The sequence below is a fragment of the Sturnus vulgaris genome, chromosome 3, assembly GCF_052056855.1.
Source record: "Sturnus vulgaris isolate bStuVul1 chromosome 3, bStuVul1.hap1, whole genome shotgun sequence".
NCBI classification, from domain to species: Eukaryota; Metazoa; Chordata; class Aves; order Passeriformes; family Sturnidae; genus Sturnus; species Sturnus vulgaris.
The window spans coordinates 22,014,916-22,035,867 of NC_142245.1; the positions used below are offsets into that span (position 1 = coordinate 22,014,916).

The 20,952-nt window shown below is 43.2% G+C and overlaps 1 protein-coding gene across 8 annotated transcripts in view; it reads left to right on the forward strand.

Moving 5' to 3' along the window:
- Positions 1-20,478, forward strand: part of USH2A (usherin) — a 368,811-nt gene extending 348,333 nt beyond the window's left edge. Inside the window, exons 65-73 of one of the 8 annotated variants that reach the window (XM_088161172.1) lie at positions 8,167-8,376; positions 9,484-9,722; positions 10,303-10,520; positions 12,516-12,692; positions 13,648-13,731; positions 15,195-15,439; positions 17,040-17,111; positions 17,564-17,797; positions 20,044-20,478. In XM_088161172.1, the coding sequence (XP_088017298.1) occupies positions 8,167-8,376; positions 9,484-9,722; positions 10,303-10,520; positions 12,516-12,692; positions 13,648-13,731; positions 15,195-15,439; positions 17,040-17,111; positions 17,564-17,797; positions 20,044-20,133 (1,569 nt within the window). In that variant the 3' untranslated portion in view covers positions 20,134-20,478. The other 7 variants (XR_015802194.1, XM_088161173.1, XM_088161174.1 and 4 more) reach the window with 7 other exon arrangements.
- The last annotated feature ends 474 nt before the right edge of the window (positions 20,479-20,952 follow it).

A 20,952-nucleotide genomic window follows, 5' to 3' on the forward strand; every position in this document is an offset into this window, starting at 1 on the left:
GTGTGTGGAGAGTCCTTCTCACCTTCCTATTACTGCAGCCAAGTGAAGGGTCTAGGAAACACCCCAAGACACATCAGGGTAAGTATTTGATCCTCTCAAAGAGAAAACAAACAATATTCTGACTTTGGAGAGATATAGAGAAAAAAAAATGGGTGCAAAGTCATGAAGACTAAGGAAGGACCAACTACGTGGGGCATAGAATTTGTTATCCCTATTGGTCACTTTTCAATGCCAGGAAAGGACACTTGATTTACCAGCCTGTCTGTCACATTGTTGGCTGAGCTCTAGTTTGTGCTAATTAGTTACTGACAAACAGGTCAGTGACTTCTGCAGGTAAAACTGGTTTTCTGGTTGACCAGTAATGGATAGTCACCCATTTGTAATATCCCTCATATCTAGCTCCTCTTCATTCTTTTAATTCCCCATTTCTTCCCATCTCTCTGACAGAAAGATGCACTGCAAAGCAGTGACATTAAAAAAAAAAAGTAGTTCTTTCTTCAATTCCCTTCTTGTGTTTGTAAGACTGTCTTTTCTTATGAGGCTCCTGCTTCCAAATAAAGAGAATTTCTGATACTATGTCTGCATTAGACTACCACGCTTGAGCTCAGCTTCTGAAAAGTAAAGCAGACATAACTATGTTGTTTCACTGATGCAATGATGATACCTACCCTAGATATCATTTTCCCCAATGAGATGCTTCCTTTCCCCTAGTAGAAGGGAAAAGGGCCCTTTGAAACTACGTCATTTTGCTTATTAAGCCTCACCTCAGGCAATGTGTTTCTCTTGTCAACAAAATCTTAAATTCAAGTGTGTTGATGCAACAAAACCTTGATTTTTTTTCATTAAATTAAATATGGATATTAGACTGGATTTGTTGGCGTCCAGATTTACCAGTGGGACTCTTACAGCTCCACTCTTGCAAGACCCTTCTCAGTAAATTGTGATTCTGACATATTCAAAACCATGGCAAGCTATCCTTTAAAAAGACATTAGTGTGAGTACCAGGGGAAAATAGACTCCTGGGCTGTAGATGGCTTGATATGATTTCCTTGATTGTATCTTTTTATTTATGAGGCATAATTTATGACTGCTGAAAAGCAAACTAAAATGAGTGATGACTAACTACAGCCAAAGTAATAAATCAGAAGCAAAGAAAGAAGTGGTGATTTTGATCGAATCTATTGAATTAGCTGTTGCCCTTAGCCATTACAGGTATTGGAAAGACCTTTTAATATCTGCTTATCTCTCTCATGGGAACTTGGTAACTATCTCATTATATACCCATAGGAAACAAATTATTTAATTTTCTATCTTTTAGAGTTAAACCTTTTTACATCTCTCATTAATTACTGGCATTATACTACGTTATATGGAATAAGCTTCCTTTAAAATTTAGTAATTTTGTGTAAGTCCCAAAGTTTTTGCCTATTGTCTTTCCCTTCTCCAGAGTGGGTTTAGTAGTTTTATTATTAGCATTTGAGCACTGGAGATGAATAGCAATGTTAAGAGGCTCTAATTAACACAGTAGTAGAAGTCTGGACCTGAAATCTATACCATTATATGTTTATGACCTCCATAAGGAGACTAACAATGTTGAAGAGGGAAAAGTATGGGGCAATCTGAGACGGGGCAATCAGGAAGCACACATTTGATTACTACCTTCTTGTACCCCTCCTCATGAATGGATGTGATTCTTTACCTTGCCTTTGCTCTGTCCACCATAAGCTGCACCCACTTTTTAAACTTTGTTAATACCTGCCTGCCTGCCACTGAAGTGCCCAGTTGTGAACACATTATCCTAATGCTGAATGCTAGATTTTGGTAGATAAGCTTTGTGCTCTGAGCTCTGCTGACATCACATAAGTAACTCCAAATGAGCCAGCCAGTACAACAGTCAGTTCACAAAGACTTGTGAGGGATGCTGCAATTGATGGTGTGAGGGAGGTTCTTTGGTTTTCTTTAATTTCAACCAGCCAAAATTGTGGTCTCTTCAATTGTCTTGAAGGTTGCTGTTTGAATATAACCAAAAATTGAGGGCTGTGTTTCTGACTTTGCTGATGTCAGATCTTATATGACCCTAAAATATCTTACTGACTTGGAAAATAATTATACTGTGAAAACTCTGCATTTATGTGAGTGTCAAGTCAAGAAATTCAAAGCAAAGTCTCAAAGTAGTTTCTCCATGAAACAGCTTTAGAAAGAGAGGAGTGCTCTGCTGCCATTTGTCTCTCATGGCATGTGCCAAGCAGTGCCAACATTGAATCCTTTTTGGAAAGACCAGCAGTCTCAGGTCTTATGCTTACCCTATGAGCAGAGATCCAAGTTGTACCTGACCCAGAAGACAGAAGTAGAGTTACATGCACATGTAAAAGGGCTGGCTTGGTGTGACCTTGTGGCTCCCCAGAACCTACAGCCCTCTGTAACTCCCTACAGCTCTGGGCAGTGCTCAAATCCAAGGAGAGGTAGCGACTTACTAATGAGAATTTTTCTAAGGGAAAAGACTGGTTTTTGAATGCCTAAAGGAACTTGATGCAAGCTGCTGACACATTCAGAGCTGAGATCTTGTCCTTCACAGGGACACCTGTGATGGACCACAGACTAAGCACAGTGAGAAGTGGCACAAGGCACAGTGCCTGTTGGACATGGAGGGAACCAGAAGCCACTGCTGGTTGGTAATCAGCTTTTTGGCTTCCTCTCTTGCAAGCAGGAAGGGTGAGAAGCATCTAGCCTCTGTGCTATGCAGAGTATCCCACCTCTTCCTAACCTGGGAAGTCAGGAGCAGCTCAGGACTGCTGCCTTCGTTGAGGCAAGCTGCCCCCAGCACTCTTCTGCCTGGTGAGATCTCTCCAATAAAGGAGAGTTTCACATTCTCCATAGACTGTTCACTGCCTGAGGGTCTCCTTTGCAGGAGTTTGAGTTAAAACAAAGCTTCCTTGCTATGGCTTTTGGGTTCCAAGAGTATTGCAGAAGATGAATCTGTTTGGTTCAGGGATGGAAATCATCTCATGGGCTTCTTCCATTGTCAGCATCTACAGTAACATGATTATTCTGTATCTATGCCCAAGGTGATTTTGGTGCCCTTGTTTCTGCCTTATGTAAGAAGTTGTGAGCTCTACTAAGCCTGAACAGGTTCACCATGGTAAGGTAACTTTTCTCAGAACTTCTCGTCCTGCTTCTCATAAGTTTTGCCCCTTCTTGCTATGCCAATGAACCTTGAGGTTGTCCTGTGATCATTTTTGAGAGACTGATCACAGGTTTCTTCCAGGAGCAGAGATCTGCGAAGGCTCAATTTATGATAGAAAAAAACCAAGCTTAGTTACCTGGTAACTGGAATTCTTCAGTCCTCTGAATATACGCTTTCCAGAGTTTTCTCTCCTCTCTTCTCTCTCTGGCTCCACTTCAAAGTGCAATCTGAGCCAAGGGCCAGCAAATTGATAAAACTTTAATTAGTAACCCTTGGTAGCTGATTTCAGAGCCCTCTCCTGGTTTTTTGGGACAGTGCAGCCATTAACAACAACACATCTTTTGGCAGGGTGCTGAGCCATGCACCATGATGTCAGACTTAATGCTTTTTGAGGCAGAATATTCAGAAAGTGAAGATATAAGAAACTTCTCGTGGCTTTCTGCTCTTTCTGTTTTGTCCTTCAATACGTCCCTAAGATGTGATTGCTTTTTGTTTGCTCCATGTTCCCATGTGGTCTTTCATAATTGTAAGAAGGTAATACTGATGCCTATAAGGCTCTTTATATTTCTATATGAATGTGATTAAATATTTTTGGTGCTGGTTATACCACAATTTATAAAAATTGTTTGTGACCCCAAAAAGCTTTTTATAAAAGCCTAAATAATGAAATTTCAGTTTGACCAGGCTAGTCAGGCAACAGCTTCCATCCATGACTGTTTAGTAGTGACTTTTTGAGAAGCCATGACCTCTGATTTTAAAGACACTGCTCATCGTGATTTCTGTTGCCATGCTGCCCCATTTTTTCCTGCAAAGAAGTGGCTTAACACCAGCATTTCCATCTGCAGTCAGTTCTGCGGATTTACTGCCCCAGGTTTCCAAATGCTGACCAGGATTTACTTGGACAGCGATTCTCACAGGGAAATTTTTATAACCATCCATCCTTTTACAGATGGTTGAGCAGAAGCAAAGGGAGTTAAGGGACTCCAGCTTAGGTTAGTGTAAATCTGGAATTCAGATCCTCAGAAGCCCTGTTTAGCTGTCACAGCTGTCTCAGATCTGGCGTTACAGACTCACACACACCGAGGGGGTTTCTGCTGGACACATGTCTTGGCAGGGCTGAGTAGCTGGTGTGTGTCTAGAAGGCACACTCAGAGCGTGTCTGTCTGTCAGGCCCACACATATATGGCCATGACCTTGGCCTTTTTTCCAGGGAGTCGGGCATGTGGCAGCATGGTGGGGACACCAACTCCCCCTTGACCTCTCTAGGGAAATGCTGGGCTGGGAAATTTTGTCTCCTCTTGCTTGCTCCTGCTCTGCCAGTCAACCTTGATTTCTCTGTGTTCATGCAAAATGAAACTGCTTCAAAGGGATCACTGGAAGCATCCCAAGAAGAGAGATGGGTCACTCACCTGGGCATTCCCACTCCAGAGGGGCAGCAGGCGTGACTGCCTCTGTTGCAGCATGTGATTGAACCTCAGTTACCTGACTCAGGAAGGAGTCCTTTAACCACTTAGTTGTAATATGGAAGGGGATGAGCATAGAGTCACAGAGTCACAGAGTCTCCTGAGCTGGAAGGGACTCACAAGGATCATTGAGTCCAACTCCTGGCCCTGCACAGGACACCCCAAGAGTCACACCATGTGCCTGAGTGTTGTCCAAATCTTCCTTGAGCTCTCTCAGGCTTGGTGTTGGGACCACTTTCCTGGGGAGCCTGTTCCAGTGCCCAACCACCTTCTGGGTGAAGAACCTTTTCCTGATATCCAACCTAAGGCTCCCCTGATGCCACTTTGTTCCCTTGGGTCACATCACTGGTCACCAGAGAGCAGAGACTGGTGCCTGCCCTGCACTGGACTGGGACTGTTCTTACAAGATTATTATTAGAACCTCAGGCCACACTTACGACCCAGACCTGGCAATAGGGTGACAATAAGCTGCAGTGTGTGAGGACAGCACCATCACCTCAGGAAAGCTGCTTGTAAGGGTGCTCAAGTACAAGAGGCCTTGTCACATTGTTCTCACCTAAGGAAGGAGATGAAAGGAGCCAGGTAAGGAGTATGTGCATGTCACTGTCACCCCCCTGCTCACACAAACAGGCCATCCCTTCCTCAGCTGGGCTCCCAAACCCATAACCGTGGTGTCTGATACTGCAGTGGTGAAGAGGGAAGGCAGCAGTGCTTTTCCAAGAACATTGCTGTTGCTTTTCTGGTTTCAGCCCATTCCCAGGCTCACAGGAACCAGGGACTCATCTGCACATCACGTTCCTATTATTCTGTGCACAGTTTTCAGGGCAGGGTGTGTCTTCATCTCTATTTAAGCAATTCAAAGCCACTGGCATGCAGTAATGAAGTTCTGAATGCAGCTGTGGAAGCAGAAGTCGGCACTGGGACAAGTGATGGCCTCCCCACTGTCATTATCCTTCTTTTCTCTGTTTTTACTAGGGGTGACTGGGCTGCTCTGACAGTAGAAACACTCAGGAATTCTAAGCCTTCTGTTTTGCTCTTTTACTTCCTCTGAAACGCTCATCAGTCCTGCCAAAATATAAGACCAAATGAGATAATGGGGAACAGAGTGTCCCAGGGTCAGAGGGACTCATCTCTGCTATAAATCTTCCAGTTTTGTGGCACAAGAAAACCACACACTGCTTGGGACAGGGAAGAAATCCTCACTCTGTTCTGTAACAGTGGCCTTTTGTGGCCCTTTCCTAGTAACAGGAACAGGCTCCTTGGGGAAGTGATCACAGCACCAAGACTGATAGAGTTCAAGATGCATTTGGACAACACTCTTGTGTACGTGGTGGGACTCTCAGGAATGGTCCTGGGCAGGGCCAGGAGTTGGATTCGATGGGTCGAGGTTGGACTCCTTGTGGGTCCCTTCCAGCTCAGCTTATTCTGTGACTCTGTGAATTAAAACTTCCTCCTGAAAGACAAGGTGTAGCCACCTAGGATAGGTGAGGGACTGATGAAGGGAGCAGTCTCCATCCAACCCTCGGTGAAGTGTTTGCTTCCCAAATAAGTTGCATCCCTCTCTCCTCCAAAATTCCTTGGCAATCTCATTCTGAAGCTGAATTCCTGCAGTACACAGGAAGGCTCTGTTCCTGAAGTCTCATCACCTTCACTTTAGCTGTGGGCAGCTTGCTCAGCAGGTCAGGTCCGGCATTGTTACGCTCCGTGCTCATTAAGGCCACAGCCTGGATATAACTGGAGCATTTGAGCCCAGATAAGCACTGAGCCAGGGCCAGTGCCACACTCAGAGCTGCTCTTTCCATATGTGTTTTATTCTTTCCACAAAGAAATATGAAGTGAATAACTGTGGGTAAATCTTTGTAGCAGCTGGAACTGAACTGAGATACAGGGTTTGACCTGCTGCAGTAAAGCGAACAGAGTTTGACTTTGTGAATAGTTCACAACAGAGATGTATTACTGATTCCACTGAAATGAAAGTGCTTTGGCTGAGTTTTTTATTGCAGGGCATCATTTGTACTTAGGATGGTTCCACATGTTACTGATGGAATCAGTCAGGATCTTTGGATTTGTAATTGGCAGAACCACAGCCTTCAAAGCCACTTTAGTTGTTTTTATCTCTTTTTCCTTCCCCAGGCTCCTTGTGAAGTGTCTTGTATTCTTGGAAATTATTATCAGGCTGTAAGGATTCAGGGTCATTTTTGAAGACCTCTTACTTCTAAACCTCCATTTTTTTTCAAGACACAGTCCCACCATTCCCTTCTCCAGGAGCAGTGCCCAAAGTAGATCACATAAGAATGTGTTTTACTGTAGTTAGGGCTGCTCAATATGAAAGCTTACTAAGGAATACTTATACTAAAAATCGCTCAGACAGTCCTCTTGTATTGCCATTTAGATCTATCATTCTGATTGATCACTATGTGGTTGGCTAATATTGAGTAATTTAACCCTATATGCTCACGCATCCATCTATTCTGTCTATTGTACCTGACATTCTACAAATTACTTACTCATGCAAATGATGACCTAAGGCAACCTTTTATGATATTCGTGTTTAATTATACAAATGCTTTTTGATAAATAAGATTATACATCCTTCCATATGTTTATTCAGTCCTTGATGAAAGCAAAATTTAATTTTCATGCAGATTTGTTGGAGAGTGTGTTTAATAAGTGCTGAGTTTTATGTAGTCTGCAGATCACTCTGGTTTTGGGTAGCTGACAAAATCAGTAGGCATAGTTCATAGAGACATGTGGGTTTTAATCAGGCCTAATTCAAGCTGCTAATTTTTGAAATCTTGGAACTGAAGTCATTGCCTTTGTGCTCATGCAATAAAGCAAATGTTGTTGTGAAAATAAATGAGAGATGCTGAATTTACTATACACTTCAGTGGGCTTTATTTATATTACAAGTTACTGAAAATGTTGCCAAATAACTGATACATTAATATTTCTAAGAGAGGGATGTTCCTGTAAAACACACTGGTTCTAAAGAGTAACTAGAGTTTGGCTTGTGTGATTCAGTCAAGGTGAATGCAACTTTTAAGTGTCACCCTAGCCAGGCTGAATTCATCGGGGCTGCTTTCATACATGAAGAAAGTGTGGATAAGGGAGAAATTGTCAGGACCAGATACGAGTATTTTTGTTCAGATGTCTTTGAAAACATTGTGTTGATTGTAGCTCCTCCAGGAGTCCTCTTGGCATGGTGTGACACAGACAGTGATAGGAATTCGGTGTGGGGATCAGGTGTGAAAAAGACATGGGAGCACACACTGCCTGAGACATGACTTTTACTTCTTTTCCCTAAGTGTGGCAGTGGGAAATATTCCACTCTTCTGTTAAAAAATTACTGGGTCAGTCCAGGTGCTGACTGGCCATCAGGGGACATTTTCCAGCAGTGCCATTGCACGGTGTTTTGCCCAGTGCCAGTAGAGCTGCAGTAGCCCCTCTGGCTAAAGGCAGGTGTGTCGTCCTTTGAGTGCTTTGAGTCCTTTGCTAACAGTTCCTTTGTTTGTGTGGAAGGTGTGGTCAGTAAACTCCGTGGGCCGGACGCCAAGCAGCTGGTCCCGCTGCCGGACAGGTCCTGCTCCTCCCGAGGGCCTGGGAGCTCCCCTCTTCAGCACCGTGGCATCCACGGTGGCTGTGGTGAGCATCAGCCCCCCTCTTAAGCCTAATGGGGTGGTCAGTATCTACAGGCTGTTTTCTAATGGTACCAGAGGGACTGACGTGGTGGTGAGTATTGTCAGCACTTTTTCTGTACTTCAATTTCCAGTTGTATTTTCTGCCTTGAATAATTTTGTTCTTGCAAGATGCTACTGTTGGTCACAGACTGCCTTCCCCTCCTGGCCTCCCATAGTTAGCTGCTCTGCAGTGCACTGTTCTGTCCATGAGCTTAAGCTGTCTACTGATTTCACATTACCCATTTATTCCTTCCAGTGCACTTGGCTGTGTTTTTGATTCAGCCAGTTCATCCCATTGGTGCCTGCATGGCCTTCCATTCACACCTGCCATGCTGCTGGCTCGGCTCTGGCCCTGGCACCAAGAAGGCTTCCCTTTGCTTGCTTGACTCTCTCTTTCTTATTTTTTGCTGAACTCTGCTAAATCACATGCTGCCAAATCAGAGCAGATGTTGCCCCTTGTTGGTGCTTTCTACATATTTTTATTTCTTTGGCTTCAAAAAAGCTATGCCAACAAATGACTACAGCAAAAAGGTGAAGTGGCAGTCCCTGTGAGCAGTTTCAGAACAGGGCACTGATTCCTTCACCAGAACTGCCAGGTCTCCCTTGCTGAGCTTAGGAAAGTTTCCTAACAGGCTCACCCAGCACAAGTTCTGTTTGAATGCAGAGCAGCAGCACATTCTCCTGCCTGGGAGTGACCAGACATGTTGGTGTCACGCTGCCCAGCACTGTTTCCTGCATCCACATTGAGGAAGCTTGTGAGATATGCATGATTATTTGCTAGCACGTTTATCATGGAGCTGTTTTCCATATTAATTTCTTTTCTGCTTCAGTACCACTTGTCCCAGAGTCTCTCTTTAATGGCTTTCAGCTTCTCTGTTGCTGAGAATGACATTTGCAGTTGACACGCAGTGGTCACAGCTCAACTAAAGACATCTTGAGGCCCCTGATGGCATGATCTTTTCCTTTGAAGAGTGTCCTTTAGCTTCATAATGGGAGGAAAATGCAGAGTTCCCATTACACAACAGCTGCATCCATGTCAGACTTAAAGGACATGCAGAATGTTCTGCCGGTCTTCTTCTGGGGTTAATTCACCTCCATAACTCTTATTTAGTACTTGTGGTGCTTGAAGCTGTGACAAGTTTCCTCTTAATTTTCACAGCTGTCAGAAGGGACTACCACCCAGCAGACAATACATGGGCTAAAACCTTTCACCACGTACTCCATTGGTGTGGAGGCCTGCACCTGTTTCAATTGTTGCAGCAAAGGACCCATGGCTGAGTTCACCACGCAGCCAGCTCCACCCTCAGAGCAGCCTCCGCCCCAGATCCGCACCGTGACCTCCAGGAATGCCTCTTTCCAATGGAGTGCACCTCAGTCACCCAACGGCATCGTCACCAGGTGGGAGCTACCACCAGCTGAACCTGCACACCTTGGCTGGAGGTGGTGCCAGAATAATTTGAGCTGGAATTGCATGGCTAGGAGCACTGGACAGTTGTGGCAGTTGTCTTCCTTCCTTGGCATGTTGGTGGTGATATTCCCTGTGGCCTGAACACCTCCTGGGAAGTGTTTACATACATGATTGCTTTTCTCCTGAGCAGGATACTGGTGAGGATGAAGGTGGAAAGGATGAGCTGTTGTGAGCGGATGTGATTCTCTGACAGCTGTGGTTGTGTAATTAAATAGTTGCAAGTTCAACTGGCAGTGTAGAGAGAGCAGCAATCTGAAGTTAGTTAGGCAAAAATCCTGACTTGCAGAAGTGGGCAGCAAGGTAACAAGCTTCAACAGTGAGTGTGACTTACTTATCACCATAATTTCTCAGTTATCTGACAATTAGGACCAAAATCTCCAAGAGAAAAACTGGGATCAGATCTATTTTCTTCTCCAGTAGCCAGAACAGACAGCAGTTAGGAAGAAATGTGGGATTGGCTTTTATGTAATTAAGGACCTTCATTCATTAAAATCTCAACTTTGTTCTCAGCTACGAGCTCCATGTGTACATGGCGTGTCCTCTGAACCTACAGCCAGCAGTGAAGGCTTGCAGTCCTGGCCCGACTGAGGTGAAGTACACAGGGAAAGGACAGAGTGCCAACGTGTCCAACCTGGAGCCTTACACAACTTACAACCTGCGAGTTGTGTCCTACAACTCTGTTGGCAGCAGCGCCTCCGAATGGATCGGATTCACCACGGAAAAGGAGCGTGAGTATGGGAAATGGTTCACTGACCACTGATGGCTGTTTCTGAGGCTCGGGGCTGCACACAGCCAAGTGACTTTCCCACCTCTGGGAGAGAGGAAGTCCCCAGAAACCTCTTCTTCCATGTCCCTGGTCACTGCATCTCTGCTGCACATTCATTGAAATTCTGCTCTGGGGCTTAACTGCTCATTCCTTCAAAAATATTTCTTTGCTCATCATCTGATGTCACATCTTCTATCTTGGGAGCCTGGAAACCTTTTATTTTACTGAAAATGGGCAGCAAAGCTGCAGAACATAAAATGTTCAAGTATTACCAGAAGGCTGATATGTAGTAATAAATATACTGCCATAAATAATCCCTTGGAAAAGTGGAGATCTTGAAAGAGACCTGATGATTATTTTCAGGAACAATCTTATTGTACTAATTCATGCCACACTTCTGCTAGGACTCATAAAAGTTTTCCTTGGATGTCATCTGAATGACTGGATGCTTGTGAACACTGAAGTAAGAATTTGTTGCTGTCCAACCACTGCAGGCAGTACTTTAAGGCCATGTGGTGGTATGCATGGAAATTAAACATGCAGGACCTGTGCCTACAGGCAGAATAGATTTTGCCATCAAAACTGAATTTGTAGTAGTCTAACATCAGCTTTTATTAAAAAGATCTATAGTGCTGTAGCCAGAGTCATTCTGTAACAGATGAGATGGGCATTTCATCTCAGTCTGTCAGGTCAGGGCAAAGATGATGTACACTTTTTATCTCATGTCAGGATTTCAGAATCACCTTTCTAAAAATCCCTTTTGCATCATTTGGTAGTTCTGCCAAGTAATTACTCAAAATCTGTAATCTGATACATCCTTAGCTGAAAATTTCAGGTGGAACAGACCCAGATTTTCTCTAAAGTTACCACTGAAAAATAAAGAATCCACACCAAAAACAAAGGAAAAAACCCACAAAAAAAGAACTGACCATCCAAAAAAAAAAAAAAAAAAAAAAGAAAAAACCAACAAATGACAGCCAAGAAAAAAAAAAACACCAAAAGAAACATCCCTTATGTCCAAAGCTATGTTTTATTACATTGCAAGTTAAAAGGCTGGAAAATTATTATGAACTTTTAGATGGAGAAAATTCATAAGGAACTGGTGAGACACATAGAACAAAAGGATTTGAAAGCAACTTTTAATTCCCCACCCACCAGGTCCAAAGTCCTCTTCTTTCAGTCTTGCTTTTCTTGCCTTGCTGACATCTTCACACCAGGTTTCCAGAATCCCTCTGACTGCCTCCTTCCTTGAGTTCCTCTGACTGCTTCTTCTTGCCTCGAAGGCTTGCTTTAGTGACAGTGGGCAATTAGCAGCAAAGTGCAGCTGGACAAGCAGCTTTCTTACGAACAAACCAGCAAATACAGGGCAGATGGCTTAATGGCAACACCACAAGAAAGGACCGCCTCAAACTTAAAATGAAGTTTTTTGTCAGCAAGCTGTTGAGCCCAACTGATGAACTTTTCCTCCCTGAAGTGAGTTCTGGGTTTCTTTTCTGTCTGCCTGCCATCTGTTCTCGCTTTTCTGAAACCCCATGTTTTCATGTACGTGCATGTGTTAAAGATGATCTCGGCAATTTCTTGGGGCTTGCAAAAGAGCCCTCTTCATAGCAGTTCCCACAGCCCAGCCTGCTGCAGTCACGCTTGCACAAACTCCTGTGTCTCCCTGTCCTCTGCCTTAAGCTGGAACTTTAGTGTCAGTATCACATACACAAAGGCAAAGGGAGGGAGTTCAATATTTATTTTCAGGATATGTCTCTGCTTTCTCAGTACAGAGTCCGGCATGCTACAGAAGGTTTTTATTGTCTCCTTGTATTTTCCCTATTCATACACATGAATATGGGAGAGAGGGAGTGCATGTGGCAGAGAGCTTGTATCTTGGAGAATCTCTTTCTCTTTGCTGTATAACTCAGTCACCAAATCACTTCTAGCCTATCAAGCCTTTTTCTTTGTTCTGCAGCACCTCGGTACATGGCTCCATTCTCTGTGGCCAGCAATTTGTCCACCATCCACATCGACTGGAGCCACACCTTCGTGCTGAACGGGCGCCTGAAGGAGTACGCGCTGACGGAGAGCGGGCAGCGCGTCTACAGCGGCTTCGACACCGAGCTCTACTTGCCAAGGACATCTGACAAAAGTCAGTTTCCTGCAGCTTCCTCTCTGGGAGAGTCTGTTGAGCTAAATTAATAGTAATGGATGCTGAACTTAAAAAAAAAAAAATCTCCATTGCAATCTCAAGCTAAGAGCGTTCAGGCACACCAAAATGTATCTAAGCAAATCCTTGAAAAAAAATCCATAGACTTAAGGTTCCTCTTAAACATTATACCTGACTGGGTGAGACTGTTCACAGTAAGCATCAAGCTTTCCCAAATCCTGGACCTGTGTTGCAATTCCATCCTTCATGGCTACAGTCAAGAAAATATATAGAAATCTCCAGTTTCAGGAAAAACTAGAGCTTGAGTTTTCATTTGAATCAAATTAAGTCAGTAACTCATGGAACCAGCCATGTTTTGAAATAGTTTCATTTTAGAAATTTGCAGTCTTTAAAATAAAAGGGAACTATCAACAGGGGGAAAAAAGGAAAAGAAAAACTAGCAAGAAAATGTTTTCTCTTTTTATTTCATTGGGATTTTGCATGTCAAAGAATTTGTTAATTTATTTTTTGTATTCCTGATTACTACGATGGTGCTAATACTTTCTTTATTTGTTTTTATTCAGATGTTCTAAATATGTTTGTTTTAGTTACAAATTAAATATGAGGGATTTAGGGCAAAGTGGTGGAAAAAATTGAAAGTTGCTGGTTACATTGGAACAGGAAGAATTGAGTAGTGAAAGAGGAACATAATTTGTAGCAACATCATAGTGATGATTGCTTATGATTCTGCCATGGTTCATAGTTTAGAATTTCAATACCAATGTGTAAAGAATTGTGAAGGTCTGGTATGGGACTCAGGTGGGTTGCGATAGGTTATGTACTAGTCCTGCCTGTACAGTCCTGGCTGTTTGCTGGTCAACAATAGTGAAAAAGCAGGACCTAAAGAATTTTTATTTCAGCTACTGACAGTATTTTTTAATTTTATTTTTTTGCTCAGCCTTTTTGTTTCAAGTGACCTGCATCACCGATGAAGGGAGTGCCGTGACGCCTGTCATCAAGTACAACGCTGGAGAGGGAGTTGGTAAATACATGAAGAAATTACCTATCACCTGGTCATTTGATGTGTTTGTGCTTGAAATTTGGTATTAGTGCATGCCAGGTAGGATGGCATCTTACTGCAGGATCAGGGGCTTCCTTAATGTCTTATGTATGAGGTATGTAGGTAATGTGCTTTTTTTGCCATGTATGGATTTCTGTTCTTTACATTATAGAATCATTGAGTCCTTTAGATTGGAAAGGACCTTTAAGATCATTGAATCAAACCATCATAGAATCATAAAATGGTTGGGTTGGAAGGGATTTTAAAGATATCTACTTCCAACCCCCTGTCATACAGGACAATTTCCACTAGACCGGGTTGCTCAAAGCCTCATTCTGCCTGGCTTTGAACATTTCTAGGGGTGGGATAATTCTCATGATTAGCTTCAGATCCTCTCCTCAGATATGTAATATTTTTTTCTTTTATTTTTACCTAAGCATATTGCTCCAAAATGTTGTACATTTTCCTGCTAAGTTTCTTGTTTGAACTGCTTCTAACTGAATTAATTAACTGGTTTAATTAAGTTTTTTTTTTTTGGTGTAGCATCTTGTTCAGCTCTTTAAAATAGATCAGCCCTATATTTGCAATTATTCTTTACTCTGCATTTCCCCTATATCCCTTTTCATGCTTTCACTTCCATTATCCTACAGAATTTCAGGCAAGGCTGCCTTAAAGGCATTATAAAATGTTTCCAGTTGCTCTACATCCACGACCTCCCAGACTCTGCCTCTTTGTTCTTTTGATTGCTGCTTTTACCCAGAGTCTATTGAAAACTTGAATGGCACCATGGGCAACTTGCAGGGGAGGCTTGCAAGCAAAGGTGTTGAAAATTCCTTGACCAAGAGTTTGGTTATACATGGAGGATTGCAAATAACCAGGAAATACTGTCGCTGAGATTTCCTACACTTTGGTTGTGTATGAGCAAAGCCAACCAAATGACTGTTTTCTAGCAGGTGGGGCAAAGGAATAGTAAAATGTTTCACGTTGCTTGCTTTTGTATTAATGTATTAAAGCCTTCCTCCCTCTCTTTTGTTAACTGCACAGGCTTGTAATTGCACAGTTGTTCTGGAGAGAATGTCCTCTGTCTGTACTGCTCTGAAATTACCGTAATAATTTCCACTTTTCAAGGTTACTTGGAGAACCCTTTTTTCCTCACATTCCTCCACCATCACCTCCTTTCAGAAGAGCTGCTGATGCAGTGGTGATTTCCAGCCTAAGCAGCAATGCCAGAGCTTTAAGCAGGGTCTCTTGAGGGTAGTAAGTTTTTTATTGCAGCCCGCTAGCATATTGAACCATTATGCCACCTTGAACATAAGTGCAAATAAGCACATGACGACAAAATTACTTAAATTTCTGCCTAATTTATTAGCGAGGAAAAGGATGGCATATTGTTAAATGCTTCTTGAAATAACTGTCCCTTTCTCCCCTAATCCCTCTTTTTACAGGTCTGATATTGACAACACCTGGAGAGAAGGACAAAGCAGAGTCCAAACATGCAAAATTCTACAACGAGTTGTGGTTTGCAGTGCTGATGGTAGTTCTAGGTTTGATCCTCTTGGCTATTCTTCTCTCCTTAATTCTTCAGAGGAAGGTCCACAAGCAACCCTATGCACGAGACAGGCCTCCTTTAGTTCCACTCCAGAAGAGAACATCACCCATGAGTGTGTATTCATCAGGTGAAACCCATCCGGTACGTTTGGAAAAATGCAGCCAATGTGTATCCATGATACCTGCCCCATCAAACACACACACAGACTTTTTCTTCCTCCTTCCAACATTTTATTGCACATTTGGTTACCAAATGGAGGCTGTTTAGTGTAGGGAAAGGACTGTCTGGTCCCATATGGGCCATATCTGTGTGGGCACACAGAGTAAGGTTACAAGTGCTTAGTCCAAACAGAGCCCTGGGACACCTGGTCTGCAGGCCCTGAAATGCTTCTGATTCCTAAGACAAATTTTGGATATAAAGTCACAGAAAATGCAAGGCCATTGCTGTCACCTCATGTTAGCTGACATCTGCAGTAGAGCTGAGAAGTCTTTGGCATGCTGTGAGAAGGTAGATGATAAAATGTGCTTTTCAGAGGAAACTTTCATGTGTTCCTAGCTGCCTGCTGTGGATGGCTAACCAGGATCAATCTGACAGACTTTGTCAGGTATCCAGGAGATATGCCTGCAAAGAACAAGACTTAGGGAGAAGCTTTATTTCTTGCCAGTATCCATCTACCACCCAGCTGGACTGCTCTAGGGCAAGCTGCATGCCAGGAAGGTTTGGAGTAGAGTGAGAGTAATCGGGAAAAAAGCTAGGGAACTTCACAAAATTCACATATTTGTTTGTGCACATAGACCCACAGAGCAATGGGAGAAGGACTGCTGGGAAGTGATAAAGAGGAAGGCTCTTTATCATGAGAAGTTATAACTCTGAAAAAGAATGCATAAAAAATGTGTACCATCATGTAGTAGAGTAGTAGTGCTATCCTACACCTTGAAAAAGCAAAACAAAAGGAATATTGCAATTGTTATGGGATTGAGAATGGGAGCAGCCATGCCTTCCATTTTCATGCTTCTTCCCAGGCACAGGCCATGAGATGATTCTTCTTGTCACTTCTCAGCTTCTTTTTCCTGTGAGCGCCATCAAGCAGCATAGTGACTCCTGCATCCTTCACGCATTCTGTTCCTTCTTGTCTCGGTGCCAAGACTGCATCTGTGCCTCAACCAAGAAGCTCTTGGAAACAATGGGATTTCCAGTGTGCCCCTTCTCCTGGCAAAGGCTAAGAGCATAAGAAACTTTTTTTTTTGGTCTCATGGTTTTGATTCCTGTTCCTCTACAGTCTGTCATCTTGTGTTATTCCTCTTGACTTTAAAATGTCTTTGCTGTTGGCATGTCTGCACAATTCCTTTTCGTGTTCCTGGCCTTTCTTTTATTTTCCTTTTTCTTGTTACTGTTTTTTTTCTTTTTCTTCTTCCAGCAGCTCATGGACTCAATAGAAAAGAAGATTCTTTAGTGCAGAATTTGAAGGACTGATCTGAGAAATTAGGACAGAGATATTATGGAGTGGCAAAATCGCTTGTTTTACAATCTTAGTGAGGTCGTGGCAAGCAATGCAGACTGTTCACACAGTACTTGACCACTTAAAAATTAAATAGTGCCTGGTCTTTGCTGGTTCCCCTACTCCCCCACATCCTGCTACACTGCTCTCCCTCACAGAGCTGTGATTCACACCCTCTGTCAGGTACACCTACACTGCACCTTGCTCTGGCCTAATACTTTTCCTCCCTCTCTTTAATCTCAGTTTGAAACTATTGCTGACACGTCTGATTCATCAAGCAGCGTCACTCTCAAAAGATACACGATGCACTTTGAGGTAGAGTCCTCAGCTTGCAGAGTGGCCAGGCGTGTGGTGTGTCAGATGACCCAAGCATGTACAAAGGCATCTGACACTGCATGTTTCTCCTGGTGGGTGAATGATTTTTCCCCCGGTCATGAAAAAGTCTGCAAACATCCTCTTGCTGTGCAAGTCTAGGCTATCATTCTGGTAATCAAAAATCTTTGGACTTCTGCTTGTTGGTACTTAAAAAAAAATAGGAAGAAGAAAAAAAATGGGGAAAATCATGGTTCGTGTTGGTGGGTTTTTTGTTTTTAATGATATGATTGTTCAACAGTGGGGAAAAGGTCTGGGGTTCTTCTAACTTGCATGATTTTGAGGCATGATTTGCTCTGTTTTCTTCCATTCCTGCTTTGGTTTTGTTCAGTTAAATTATTTAAAACCACGCCCTTTATTTTTTTTTTATTTATTACTTTGTGTCTACCTCACAGGGACTAACAGATACAAAAATCCCAGGGGCTGGTTCTCCCACGAGCAACCGCAGTTTCCGTGTGGCAGCCGTGGGGAGGAGGCCGAGTCAGGGCCAGCTGAGTCGCACGTATTCCCCCGCCTCTCTGCATCGCAGCGTCAGCCAGCTGCTCAACCTCTATGACAAGAAGACGTTTGATGAATCGCCTTGGGATGCCATCATTCACAACCATCGCACCACCCCTGGCCGCGGCTTGGTAAGGGCTCCTGCTCCTCTGGGGTGCTGCTGTGCATCACCTGCTAGAGATTTGTCTCGTCTGTTGGAATCATGAAAAAAGTCTAAACGTCATAACTTCCTGGAGATACAGCCAAAAGGCCTAGAAGGACATGGTCATAGGTTAGATCCTCAAAATTCTTGAAGTCTACTGTTCTCTTCTAGAGTTGCAGGTGATCACACACTGCTCTTACGGGATGCAAGGGATTCGTGTGCATCTCTTTATGGTTTCCACTGAACTATTAATTCCGTGCTTTACCACAGAAATTCACCTTGAAGAATTCCCTTCTATTTGGTGGGATTTTCTTTCTGTGCAATTCAGCAAATGTACATGTCTGAGACGTTTTGGCATCCTTCACACATTTAGAGCCAGAGGCAGGAGCTTGTGTTCTAGTAACTCCTGTTAACTCAGTTGCTGATGAGATCTGCTCTCTGTCCTCTGCTCAGTTGCAATGTAAAGATTATGTGAATGCTCTGCTGGCATGTGTGACAAATGAATTCAAACTCTGCCCACATGGACTAGAATAAGGCTGGGGGACAGGCAAAGTGCAGCTGTCCCTCTTTTCATATAGGACAGGACTAGACAGTGTCATCAACAGGGATCTGAACACACAGATAGAGGACATGATTTTCAAGCCAAGGACAGTGATGACCTCCCTTCCTCCTTGTCACCTGGAAATAGGCTTTTTAACTTCCAATTTTCCCTGACCAAATGTGTGAGAAGGGCTTCAGAGGTCAGTGAGACACAAGTTTGCTTCAAAAAGATGAAAATTAAGGTTCCTAAAAAGGACCCAGAATGGGGGTGAAGGGCCTGTGAGGTACTAACAATATTAGATGGTTAGTGCGTGGATCTTGTCCAAAATCCAAATAAACAGGAGGATAATCTGGCACAAAAATCCAAGTAGCTTCCTCAGACTTTCACCTTCAGTACACAAAACAGCTGGAAGGGCTGGAACATACTGGCTTACCACAGTACAGGGCTGTTGGTTCCATCACTGTCAAACCCACTTAGACCCCAACAGGACCAAGGAAGGCAACAAGGCTTAAGTAAGAAGGTAGTGATAACTCTAGGCAAAACCCCGTAGGTACAGGTTAACCTTCAGCCTGCCCTCTGCAGCTCATGGACTTCCCAATTCAGCGGTATAATGAGTCAGCAAAGCCATTTTCTCAGAGCTATCAAATCCTTGTGATTTAATTCCTTGGAGTCTAACAACTCACCCAGGGTGCACCCTTCTGTGATCTCATTAGCCAAAAGAACAGCTTTCTGCTGCTGAGGGGAAGCTCTTGCTCTAGCCACTTATCTTGGGCTGACACCATGACTTAGTTTAGGCTGAAAACCGCCCCATATGCATGTTAGAAGGAGTTTAAAAATACTCTGAGGAGTTTCAGGAGTGGCAGGAGCCAGAAAACAAAAATTTTCATTTCCTTTTGGTGGCAGACAACCCTGACGGCATGAGCTCAGCTGCTTTATCAAACCAGCAGCTCTTCTGTCCATCCTCTGTACATTGCCTTACATTGCCCTGAACCCATGTCTCTGCTCCTGTGCTGCTCAGCTATTCTTGCAAACAAACCTCCTGCAATGCTTTTGAGTCAGTTCTTTCTCTTTATTACACACAGTAGCTTAGGAATGGTGGTTTCAAAGTTTGGTTCACCCCTTTGTCCAGCTTGCAAGTCAATATAGTGAACGGCTGTAGAGGCCTTGGACACAAATCTGCAGTAACATTGATAGTGCCCTCTTTATGCTATGGAAATGGTTTCTTTTTTTCCTGCATTCAACTTTCTCCAGCTTAATGCAGAAGTGCAAGTGGAAGCTCAGACACGCCCTTGGAAGCCTGAAGAACAAAACTTTACCTATTATGTCTGATATGGTTGTTATACAAAGCAAAAATGTAAATATGTATTTTTTCTTTTCATGGCTCCAAGTTCCCCAGTACACTGTAACAAACACTATATTATTGACCATTCGTCAGATATACAGAGTAATTGAAGGAACTGATTGTATTGTTTTTAACTTACTGCTCATTGTAAAAATCTAATTGCCTTGGATTCAGGTGTTTGAATGCTTTAGGTTCTTATCTCATCCTGGGAGGAAAGGGAAGATATTATAAATGCACTTATTTATATATTTAAGAACAATTTTTAGTGGGTAGGAGGAAAGAGAAATGAAGGAATCATCTTCAGTCTGGTACAGCTTTGGCTGACATGCTTCTTTTTTCCCCTTCCTTACAGTATGTAGATGAAGAAGATCTTGTCAATGTCATCAAAGGTTTCAGCACCGTCACCAAAGAGCACACCACATTCACTGACACCCACCTCTGAAGAACAAAACCAGCTTTTCTAGAAAATGGAAGTGGGTAACTTGCCAAAAGCAGCTTGCATGGCCTTTGCAGGCAGGGATAGGGCTGCTGTTTCCCCACCCCATGCCCTGGAGTTAATAGATAAAACTGGGTTTGGGAGGGGATGTATGTAGGGGGGTAAGTTGGCCTTTTTTCAACATCCCTTTCACTGTATAGTAAAAACTGTGTGCTAGCACTGACACCTCAGAAAGGTAAGAGAATAGTTTGACAATCCCAGTCATACAGTAGTAAAAGACTGTGAAAGGTAGAGGCTCTCATCTTTGTCTCTCATCCAGCTTTCCCAGCTGAGGAGGGTTGTTAAGGGCAGGAGAGGGAGGGAGGGAGGGAGGGAGGGGGTCAGCATCTTTGGTAAGGAAAAGTCTTCTACATGTCCAAAAAACAGAACAGTATGTGGCTAAAAGGGGCCTGCATGGCAGGATGTCCATGTTTTCTCCTGGCCAGACAGAGCTCCACCACAAAATTGTGTTCATGCACAGATGAATAAACAGCACTGAAGGAATTCTTATGAAGTTGTTCTAGCCTTTGTGTTCTCTTACTCCCTCTTCCCCACCCTCTGGGCTCAAGTTAAAAAATCCAAAACAGGTCATTAATAAATGCTGAACTCCAAGCATGCTTTTTCACTTGCTGTCATATTCTTCCTTTGTGCTTATGTATTACTAATCCACAGGCAATAAAACTTGTTCACCATCCACAGTAAACTAGGTGCAAACAGCAAGCAGCCAGTGTGACACAGGTATAAAATACCATGTCAAGGCACTTGTAATTGAGAATTATTACACCA